At 39.5% G+C, this 12004-nt stretch overlaps 1 protein-coding gene across 3 annotated transcripts in view; it reads right to left on the reverse strand.

Moving 5' to 3' along the window:
- Positions 1-2391: 2391 nt before the first annotated feature.
- Positions 2392-12004, reverse strand: part of LOC143776449 (E3 ubiquitin-protein ligase RNF14-like) — a 60448-nt gene continuing 50835 nt past the window's right edge. For 2 of the 3 annotated variants that reach the window (XM_077265858.1, XM_077265859.1), the window contains exons 3-8: positions 11467-11618; positions 9763-10266; positions 8899-9127; positions 6198-6364; positions 2846-2973; positions 2392-2727 (exon numbers count right to left, since the gene is read on the reverse strand). In XM_077265858.1, the coding sequence (XP_077121973.1) occupies positions 2721-2727; positions 2846-2973; positions 6198-6364; positions 8899-9127; positions 9763-10266; positions 11467-11618 (1187 nt within the window). In that variant the 3' untranslated portion in view covers positions 2392-2720. The remainder of the gene's footprint in view (positions 2728-2845; positions 2974-6197; positions 6365-8898; positions 9128-9762; positions 10267-11466; positions 11619-12004) is intronic. The other variant, XM_077265860.1, reaches the window with a different exon arrangement.

Consider the following 12004-nt stretch of genomic DNA (forward strand, 5'->3'; position numbering starts at 1 on the left):
GGCTTTCCTGAAGAGATGGGTTTTCAGGTTCCGTCTGAAGGATCCGAGGGTGGTGGATAATCGGACGTGTTGAGGCATGGAATTCCAGAGGATGGGGGATATTCGGGAGAAATCTTGGAGGCGATTGTGTGAGGAATGAATAAGTGTGGAGGAGAGTAGGAGGTCTTGGGATGAACGAAGATTACGTGAGGGAAGATATTGGGAGATTAGTTCAGAGATATAGGGAGGGGACAGGTTGTGGATGGCTTTGTAGATAAGTGTTAGTAGTTTGAACTGGATTCGTTGGGGGATTGGGAGCCAGTGGAGGGATTTGCAGAGGGGAGAAGCAGGGGAGTAGCGAGGAGAGGTGGATTAGGCGGGCAGCAGAGTTGAGGACAGACTGGAGTGGTGCAAGAGAGTTAGCGGGGAGGCCACAGAGGAGGGTGTTGCAGTAATCGAGGCGGGAGATGATGAGAGCATGCACAAGAGTTTTGGTAGATTGTGGGCTGAGGAAGGGATGGATTCTGGCAATATTTTTGAGTTGGAGGTGACAGGAGGTGGCAAGAGCTTGGACGTGAGGTTTGAAGGACAGCGCAGAGTCAAGAGTTACCCCGAGGCAGCGGATTTCAGGAGCGGGAGAGAGCGTGATGCCGTTTGCCAGTTGTCTCCTTCTCACCCAGCATCTTATGTATGGTTTTGTAGCCCATTCCAGCTTTGTGCAGGTCTATGATCTTGTCCCTGACATCTTTAGAAAGCTCTTTGGTCTTGCCTATGTTGTAGAGGTTAGAGTCTGACTGATTGAGTCTGTGGACAGGAGTCTTTTATAAAGGTGACTATGTAAGACAACTGTCTTTAATGCAGGTAATGAGTTGATTAGGAGCGTCTAACTGGTCTGTAGGAGCCAGAACTCTTAATGGTTGGTGGGGGATCAAATACTTATTTCTCATTGCAAAAAGGCAAATAAGTTTATATAATTTATACAATGTGATTTTATGGATTTTATTTTTGATATTCTATCTCTGAATGTTAAAATTAGCCTACCCTTGAAATTATAGACTGTTCATGTCTTTGTCAGTGGGCAAACTTACAAAATCAGCAAGGGATCAAATACTTATTTCCAGAACTGTATGTGCCTTGACCCAGCGGAACATTTTTTTATTTGGAAGTATGGTCTTCTATGAAGCGCCACAGCATTTCAGAGCCAAAATATTTGACTGAAAGCATATAACCAGTGTGTGATTCACCCTGACATTATTCTCAATGGGTTTATGATATGGAGAGTTTCCTGTGCATGGACTCAAATTTTCAATAGTTTATTCACCGAGCCACTTATTTATCACTTTCACCTTATGACATGGTTCCCCGTCATGCTGGAAAAAGCATTGTTCATTACCAAATTACTCCTGAATCATTGGAGAAATTGCTCTTTGAAAGGGCTCGCTCCCACTTGCGATTTATTTGGAAGAATGCAATCCAATTAAAAATTGAATTTCACTAGTACCAATTTAATCCTATGCTTCTGTTCTCAATCGCGTTCGCACCCATATAAGTCCTGGGTAATATCCGTGTGCAGTATGATTCCAACGCCACAGTAGAGGAGATGGAGATGTTGTGACCTTAGCAATACTACTTACTTATTTTTTCTCAAAACTGGATTGCTATCTTCATTTTTATTATGTCTGTATGTTTAATATTTATTTTTTTTCTTTTTGTGATTTTTTTTTGTGTCAGAAAGGTTGTAAAAACATTGAAAACTCTGTAAAATAGCGAAGAAATAACAGATCCAAAGTTCTAAATGTAGATAAAACTTCTGTCTATTCCATAATGAAAGCCTTAGTAGTGTGAAAAGACAGGACATAGACAAGCATGTTCTAAAGCATTTTAAGCATGACAAACATAGTTGCTCTTAAAGTGAACCTGACAGCTGATACATGCTGCGACGCTTCAGAGAAAACATACTTTAAAAATCGCTGCCCTGGATTTCTAACAGGTCACTGCCCTTGGTTGACAGGTCTTTGCCTATATGCACACGTAGGTAGAGAACTGTCAATTCAGGACAGCGGGCGGTGATTCACCTGTCAGACTTGTCTCCGACAGGTTAGTCTTACTTCAGCTTGGCAATTAATAAAATATTTTTGCACTGGAAAACGGCACTAGGCTGAGGTCATACAGCCAGTGCCTGATACATGCTGCCTGTGGATTGGGCAGAATGTATCTGCTGTTAAGTTCCTTTTAATCATAGGTAAATTGTGTAAAATAGGCCTAAGTGCTTGTGGAGCTCTTACGAGGCTCTGTCAGGTTCTATATGCTTTGGAAATAACCTACTATAGAATCAATGCGTCTTGGGAGAGAATACCTCTGTACAAATAAAGCATCAGATGGAACATGCCAAAATATGACAGACATAAACTATATACAGTATAACTTTATTGAATATGAAACATAACAAGGTACAAGGCATCATGGATATCATTGTAAGTGCTTTTACAGCCCTAATGGCTTATGCACATGCTGAACCCAAGCCACAAAGTCTTCATGGCTCCAGCATGGGGACGCTGCTGACTTCCAGTTCCAGTTAACTTTAATGATATATTGATATATGCATGATATAATATGCTTTGCCATAGTAAAAAATATTCTCATAGTTTAGGTTCCGATTAAAATTTTTTACATCTTCTGTCGGGTATCCTATATTTTCATAAACTTGGTAAAAATTATTGCAAAAGTTCTGGTTTCCTTCATTATCTGCTAATGAAAAGAAAATAGAAAATAAATTATAGAGGGCAAGTATCACTGATTATATAAGGGACTATAAGCTTTGAACAACATGTCTTTCTGTTTCTCTAAAACTATACTGGATACTTACTTAACACGGCATCGTGTTGTACCATTAAAGTGATCATAGGGGTTTTCTTGACTAAGTATGGTCAAACAAGTCCAGCAAAAGTTCTTCTTACACCCAGTACAGGTCATCCTGTTACAGCCATCAATTTTCTGTTAAAAAAAACAAAAAAGAACAATACATCCTCAATTGATCTTCTAAAGGGTAAAATATATGGTTTAAAAGATAACATTATTATAGTTCAAAACTCAAATTGCAATAGATTTCCTGAATTAAGGGGTCCCAGCAGACCTTATGGCCACTAAACCTATTATATTCAGCATCACACAGAGATTATAGTCCAGCAATTCGGGACAACATAGTCGGTACTCATGGATGGTTCATGAGCATCTGAATCTGGCCTTAGACTGGCAGTGCTTATCAGTCACATATTATAATTCTTTTTTTTTTCTTTTCATTAAAGGAGATTTCCGGGAAGAGCTAATTGTCCAGAATTAACCCACATTCAGATGTACATTTTTCACGTGTGTCTTCTATCTGTGATTATCATGGACATAACACATGCCTATTTTAGTCTACGGGAATTTTCACAGGTCCGTGTTATATTGCAATTGTGCATAAAAAAATAATGCGGAAAGTCGCAAGGGTGCCCTAGAGACTGTTTCCGCCAAATACAGAGTTTGCCCCCTTACCAGTATGACCAAGGTTGGACTGTGGACCCCAAACTGATCTAGAGGATATATCTCTTGTAATGTACTAACCAATATATCTTTATTCATATAATTGCCTGTAAATGATACTGTGAATATTGTACTTGTGAGATTTATCTGTGATAATGATCTTTCCCGCATTTAACCCTGTTAAGTAAAGTAAAAGTAGGGTTGTTGATCCCGCATGTTGTCTCCGCTGTTGCATTCTTACCACCTGCTTACACATACATTTTTAATACAAATTGCAGTGGTTTTCTGATTTTTTTTTTGCGAATACAATCTTTACAATGACCCCACAAATATCATAAAATGGTTCTAGTCTCTACAATATGTAACAATTATTGGCATTTGTTAAAAAAGCCCTAGACCCTGTTCACACTTCATGTATGCATTGTATTTGGGGGTTCTGTCATTCAGACAATCCCAACCCAAAAGAGACAGAGTACTGTAACACAAATGGAGCTCAAATGGATTCAGTTTGTGATTTTTTTTTTCTGAAAGTATCCATCATTTCAGATTCTGTTGTTTCAAAAGGGCAAAGAACAGAAGTCTGCTACGTTTCTGTGCCTATCTGAAAAATGAGACACTTTCAGAAAAAAAACACATACAGAGTTCATTTGAACTGTGTTCATGCCATAGCAGACTATGACTCTATTGCGGGTTCATTTGAATCCCGTTTTTAGAGATATTCACACAGAAGCCCCAAGCACATTACAAAATGGCAGTGTGAGCAAATCCTTAGCAGGATCTCAAAACACTTTAAAATAGCGTGTGCTGCAGATGTTACATACAAAGATTTTACTTAATGATTCACAGAATCATAACTGGAAGGTGCATTTCGGCAGCATGGTATGGCTTATCTAAGGGGCGTGCCTTAATGATCTTTGTGCCTTACTACACCTTGTCATATTCCCCTCGCCCTGGTCACTAGGCAGTATCACACTAATACATCAGTTACTGCTGGACAACAGCAACACATGGCTGTTTAGCTTTTTATTGCTGGGACTAGTTGTCTCTTTTTATCCATCTGTATTTTGATGCACTGAGCTGGTAATGTAATTAGCTCTTTGCTGGGAGCCATGGACAGGTCTCCCTTCTATATAAACTCCATCAGACAGTCTCTGACTTCCAGTTATGTCATTCAGCCTGGCAAAATCATAACTCTAATCCATTGCGCTTGTTGTGCAATTTTGATTACCCAGATTCTGAGTAAGGCTTAAATTCTTGTATTTTGACCACCTGCTTGCTTTCTAATTTTGTCCCATATGTGTTCTCTCGTTATCGACCACACATGGCAACCCTTCTTGTCGTCAACTTGCTACACTGGTCAGCAGATGACATTGTGGCCCCAGTGCAGGAGTCCCTGTGTAAGTCCAGACCCAGTGCAGGGGTTAAAGTTTGAACGCCACATCAAACCATGGGATGTAGTAAATAAAGTGGCTTGCACTAAGCCTTATTATCAGCTGCCAGGCTATATGAGGAGTGCACCCGTGACACAGACAGCCAACATATTATTGTGAGGAGGAGAAAATTGGCTCATCCCCTGGGACACCTATAGAAGATATCTTCGTATGATACTTATTTGCAATTAAAAATAAGTCATATCAACACTTTTATCCTCTTAATGTATTGCAATCATATTATTTAGCACTGTGCACTTACAATTGCTCATTTTGCCTTTCTACCCCTTTAATGCTTCTGTTTTATCTGCTCTATGAAGAAACGGGAAGTCTCTTTTCCCTGCATGAGTCATCCACATCTTCAACTCCTGACAGAGCTGCTTCACTCCCCCCCCCACCCGCCAGGCTCTGCCCCTCCCCCACCAGGGACTTTACAATGATTACTCAAGCAAAAAAGAGACTCCCGGTTTCTACATAGAGCTCAAAAGGTCTCAGCTAGACAGTTTTTAATCACGTGATGTCATGGACCTAAAGGAAAAAAGAGGAATTAACTGGGTAGAATAGCAAAATTAGAAATTGTAAGTACTCAGCGCTATATAATTTGATGTCTGCAATGTATTAAGAGGATAAAAATTTTGATAACAGTGCTCTTGAAGAGGAATCATAGGAAAAGAGGTAGAGTTGAGCAAATAAATCCATAGGACCCTGGTCCAGTGGCCACCACATGGGAGACCTGCGAATCTCCTCCTAGCTGCTGCAATTCCCAGCTCCCCTTCTGGCCAGCCAGCCTGATGCACACATATCATTGCTCTGAGTTGGAGGTGTCTGCAGAAAGGAGGCAGTTCGAGAGCAGAGTTCGCAGAGCTCCAAATGCTGGTCACAGAACATTGATATGGCCGATGGCAAATGGCCATGCAAATTGTATAGCTCCATTCTAAAAAGAATAGCTAAAGCAATTACCGTATTTTAAATTTTGAATGTAAATTTTCCGTATTAAAATTTTCCTTCCCTGAATATTAGTGCTGCTAGAAGTGTCTGCTTATCTGCCTCTGTCTGTTGAAAAGTAGACTCAGCTGAACCAAGTCTGCATACTTATGGAATGCATGGGGTGAATAGTTGTCAAAAAGTTATTTGTGTGAGCAGCATCAATCTTACTAGATGACACGAACAATTTATGAAAGTCATCTAAATAGCTTTTCTCTAAGATATGCCTGAGAAATTACAGAGAAAAATGTCAGCTCTCTCCTGCTGTTTCTCATACTTTACCTGAATAGGAGCTTTACAAGAAGGGCAAGGCTTGGAGTTTTCTCCTATCCACTCCACATTCTTTATATTTTCAACAACCTTTTTAAGTTGTTCAAATCTCATCTCTAGTAATCGCTTTCCTTTCTTATCAGCAGCCTGATGCTCTTTAAGTAATTCAGCAAGTTTTTCTGAGGGTAATCAAGAAAACAGAACATATCTTTATTATAGGGCATGTTTTTCTCAGAAATTTTTGGTATATCCAAAGGATCCATATGCCATAAATATCTGATAGATGCACCCAGTGTCAGACTGGGGTGCCAAGGGCCCACCAGTAACATTGACTTTGAGGGGGGACCACTTTTCACCCGCATACAAATATTACATGACCCTCATTCACAAATTTACCTATATCTCTATATAATAATAAACTGGGTAGTTTGGTTAACTAATGAGATGCTGTTTTTTCTGTACAGAGTGAATAAAGTGAATTATGCCAAATACTGCCCACACAGTGTGGTTGGGGGCCCAGATCTTCCCAGGGGCCCACCGGGAGATTCCCCTGTTCCCCTATGGGCCAGTCCGAGCCTGGATGCACCCTTTTCATGAATTGCATCCTGTTTCTTGCCATTGAGAAAAGAGAGGTGGTTACGCATGTACGTTTTTATTTAATTCTATAGGAGTTCTGAAAATAGTCAAGCAAACATTTCAAGCAGATCCATTCTCGAGATGGGTATGGATCCCAGATATCCGGTGAATATGGTATAAGTGTTCAAGATGGCAATACAACTTAGAGTAAAAAACAGGAAGTCTAGCCCCGAAAGCATGGCAAAATAAAATCTACGGAAAGAAGCATGGGTATGGCTTTTAGGCAGTGTGTGTCTTGACAGAAAAATGAATGATCATTCCTGGCGGGGAAAAAGCAGATCTCTTTGATAAAATATATTACTTATTAATAAGTTCCTTATTTTCATATGTACTGTTGATTTATGAAATAAAAATTAAGACAATGGTTACTCTTTAAACATAAAATGACAATGAAAATATATAATTTACAGACAAAAGCATATGGATCAGCTAACATTAAAGACTACAAAATATACAGTGGGTACGGAAAGTATTCAGACCCCTTTAAATTTTTAGCACTCATTGTTTCATTGCAGCCATTTGGTAAATTCAAAAAAGTTTATTTTTTCTCATTAATGTACACTCTACACCCCATCTTGACTGAAATAAAGCTGAAATGTAGACATTTTTGCAAATTTATTAAAAAAAGAAAACTTAAATATCACATGGTCATAAGAATTCAGACCCTTTGCTCAGACACTCATATTTAAGTGACATGCTGTCCATTTCCTTGTGATCCTCCTTGAGATGGTTCTACTCCTTCATTGGAGTCCAGTTGTGTTATGATAGGACTTGATTTGGAACACACACCTGACTATATAAGATCTCACAGCTCACAGTGCATGTCAAACCAAATGTGAATCAAGAGGTCAAAGGAACTGGCCAAGGAGCTCAGAGACAGAATTGTGGCAAGGCACAGATCTGGTCAAGGTTCCAAAAGAATTTCTGCAGTACTCAAGGTTCCTAAGAACATACTGTAGTGGCCTCCATAATCCTTAAATGGAAGAAGTTTGGGACCACTAGAAGTCTTCCTAGACTGGGCCATCCAGCCAAACTGAGCAATCTTGGGAAAAGAGCCTTGGTGAGAGAGGTAAAGAAGAACCCCAAGATCACTGTGGCTGAGCTCCAGAGATGCAGTAGGGAGATGGGAGAAAGTTCCACAAGGTCAACTATCACTGCAGCCCTCCACCAGTCAGGCCTTTATGGCAGAGTGGCCCAACAGAAGCCTCTCCTCAGTGCAAGACATATGAAAGCCCGCATAGAGTTTGCTAAAAAACACATGAAGGACTCCCAGACTATGAGAAATAAGATTCTCTGGTCTGATGAGACGAAGATAGACCTTTTTGGTGATAATTCTAAGCGGTATATATGGAGATAACCAAGCACTGCTCATCACATGCCCAATACAATCCCAACAGTGAAGCATGGTGGTGGCAGCATCCTGCTATGGGAGTGTTTTTCAGCTACAGGGACAAGAAGAATAGTTGCCATTGAAAGAAACATGAATGTGGCCAAGTGCAGAGAAATCCTGGATTTAAACCTCTTCCAGAGTGCTCTGGACCTTAGACTTGGCCGAAGGTTCACCTTCCAACAAGACAGTGACCCTAAGCACACAGCTAAAATAACAAAGGAGTGGTTTCAGAACAACTCTGTGACCATTCTTGACTGGCCCAGCCAGAGCCTGGCCTAAACCCAATTGAGCATCTCTGGAGAGACTTGAAAATAGCTGTTCACCAACGTTCACCATCCAACCTGACGGAACTGGAGAGGATCTGCAAGGAAGAATGCCAGAGGATCCCCAAATCCAGGTGTGAAAAACTTGTTGTATCATTCCAAAGAAGACTCATGGCTGTACTAGCGCAAACAGGTGCTTCTACTCAATACTGAGCAAAGGGTCTTAATACTTATGACCATGTGATTTTTCTTTTTTAATAAATTTGCAAAAATTTCTACATTTCTGGGTTTTTTTCAGTCAAGATGGGGTGCAGAGTGAAAATGAACTTTTTTTTTAATTTACCAAAAGGCTGCAATGAAACAAAGTGTGAAAAATGTAAAGGGGTCTGAATGTTAGTACAGATGCATGAGATACAGAACATACCTGAGTTCACTGTGCAATTGGTGATTCCATGAAAGGTCTTTTTGCAGTAAACACAAAATGCATATTGGCAGACTGTACAAATACCCATTTCACCCTGTGGCTCCAGCATGACTGGTGTCTGACAGCTTGGACGTGGGCAGAACGAAATGTCCGCCATTAAATCCAATCCTGACTTCAGGAGAAGATAATCATAGCGGCAAAAAAGTTGCTCCCCTACCAGATCCTTTACCTGCAAGTACACATGCACATGAGTAATTTACTATCTGTACTCAAAAATGAAATCCAGACCAGCTGACATGATACAATATTATCACTTGCAATAAATGAATAACATTGGTATAATGTCCTGATAAAGAAATATATGAATATTCAGCTCTTTTTGCTTACAATCAGTAAGGGAAAATGTATCAAGCTAACTGCACAAGATGTTTGGGGAAATTTGACCCGTCAAAACTCTCTTTCGTAATGTGCAATATAATTATGATGTGTTTCAGACACTTTCAGCGTTTTTGTACTACAAGCGGAAAGGCTTTTTGGAAAGAAGATGGCTTAAGATTAAATATCGTTCATCAAAATTTTGGCACCAAATAACATAGTGTAAATTTAGCCTAGAAAGTCGAAATATGTGCCAGACTTATCAAATGGCATGAGTCACTGTGATAAATCTGGCACATTTTTAAGACTGTGTACTGTGTAGTATAAATTTGCACTGTATAACAGATGCACAGCATTGATAAATGTGCCCCAGTGTGTGTAAATGGGCTTCTAAAAATCTTTGCTTTGCAATAGAAATGTGTTCTTGTGTATAATTGTGAATAGAATTAATTTAGCTACACTCAAAACCTTCACAGAGACCTCACTTACCTGAGCTGGTGTTGCAACAGATTTGCACTCTGATTCAGGGCAGTTTAGAGCATGAACTTGTCCGTCCTTAATCTGGATTTCAAAGTAGTCTTTGAGACAGCAGTTACAGTACACATGCTGGCAGTCCTTAAAGTGGGTGCACTCACTGCCCAGCTTCTCCATAAAACAGATATTGCACAAGAACTGTTGACTGTCGAAAACCTTCTTCTCCTGAGCTTTAATTGAATCCAAGATGCACTTGACCAGGGCAGACACTGACTGCACGTCCTGTATGGCCCGTTTGTCAATTGATCCTCTTTCCAATAAGACTCCATCAGCAGGGGTCTTTTCAGGGGGTTGCATCCAGTTTTGCAAACCATTGCTAGACAGCTCAATTTCATATGGAGATTTTATATTCAAGAAATCAAGTGTTTTCTCCTTTAGAAACTGAATCCATGGGAACAAGACAACACATCCACTGTTCTCCTCCCATAGATCATCTAAATGCTGACATAACAGAGTGAGCTGAAAAAATAAAAAGAATAAGTTAGATAAAAATAAGTAACAAGAGCATACTGTTCGGGCAAGAATATATAAAGTCATATGTCCAAATCAACCTGAATATTTACATGGGTATGTAAATGTAGTATTTAAAAATAACAGGGATTTTACCCTGAGACTTATTTTTTTTTTTTTCTAACTAATAATATACAGTACTTTCAGTATGCACATTTTTTTACTCTTTTAGGTCACACAAAATGTTTTGTACACTGCAACGATTTTTAAAAAATCGCTTGAAAAAAATGCTGAAACGTAAGGGTAAGGCCAGACGGTACAATCGGTTAGCAGCTAAGATGTGGGGGAACCATTGCTATGTGGCCATAAATGCCATTCAAGTTTTTGCCAGAGAAAAGCTGTTATCCCATCAAATCAAATAATAGTTCAACAGGTTTTCAAAAACTACAACAGCTATCAGATCACTCTGTCTGTCCTGTTACCCCAACAAATCAAATAATAGTTCAACAGGGTTTCAAAAACTACCACAGCTACCAGATTACTCTGTCTGTCCTGTTACCCCAACAAATCAAATAATAGTTCAACAGGGTTTCAAAAACTACCACAGCTACCAGATTACTCTGTCTGTCCTGTTACCCCATCAAATCAAATAATAGTTCAACAGGGTTTCAAAAACTACCACAGCTACCAAATTACTCCTTCTGTCCTATTACCCCATCAAATCAAATAATAGTTCAACAGGGTTTCAAAAACTACAGCATCTACCAGATTACTCCGACAATCCTATCCTAATTGTTATGGCATTCTTTGGTGCTGTTTTGATGCTTTCTCAGAACATCCATGTCCACTGCTAATGACTGTGTCAGTGGACAAAAAAAGTGGATGTCCTGGGAAGGATTTAAACAAACATCTGGAGGCACCGTAACTAGTAGTTAACAGCAGTGCCTACACACAGGAACATTTTTTTAAAATAATCTAATTGAACAATTGAAATGTTTGTGTGAAGAACCAGAAAAATTTACTATTTAATCATGGGACATCGCCTTTAAAGGTTCATCATGACACGTTCCAACGGATGTTTTATACTATACTACTTTAGAGATACTGCTTTTAGAAGGCCTAAGACACTATGAAGAAAACCACCCCACTTCCCCAAATATTAAGCAGCGTGTGTAAGGAATCCTGTTAGTATAATAAATGAAAAGTAACCTGTTTTGGTGAAAGCCACTTGCAGCTTAATGTGAAGTTCGGGGGTGCAGAGGATGGGTAATCTGGGGGAAGTTCAAAGTTCAGCACAATGGGTGGCAGGAAGGGCACAGTGTTCTCAAAGTCGTCTGCAAAAGAGTTTGTTGCACTGTTGCCTTAGGGGGGGAAAAGAACAAAACTACTTTTAGCATTTCAATTACTGAATAAATGACAGCAACATCTTTACTTCATGTTACCAAAGTACGGTTTATGTTTTATGCAGCATAAGGATTTGAACTATACTTGGCTTTATACCGTCGGTCTGTACATTTTTTGTGCATTAGGGATTTTCTAAAATCTTCTTTTCAGAATACATTCCAGTTTGAACATGTCATTTGGATAGCACATGGAATGACATCAGTAGGTGTCTGGGATCTAGGACCCACACCAGATATACCACTCCTTTTAGGCACCAGCGGCTTGTGAATTTTGCTTTCAAATGTGTTTGTGTTCTTAGTATATGGTTACAATTGAAAACTAGCAGGAAAAAAAGCCATGACCA

This window comes from Ranitomeya variabilis, chromosome 5 (assembly GCF_051348905.1).
Source record: "Ranitomeya variabilis isolate aRanVar5 chromosome 5, aRanVar5.hap1, whole genome shotgun sequence".
Taxonomy (NCBI): domain Eukaryota; kingdom Metazoa; phylum Chordata; class Amphibia; order Anura; family Dendrobatidae; genus Ranitomeya; species Ranitomeya variabilis.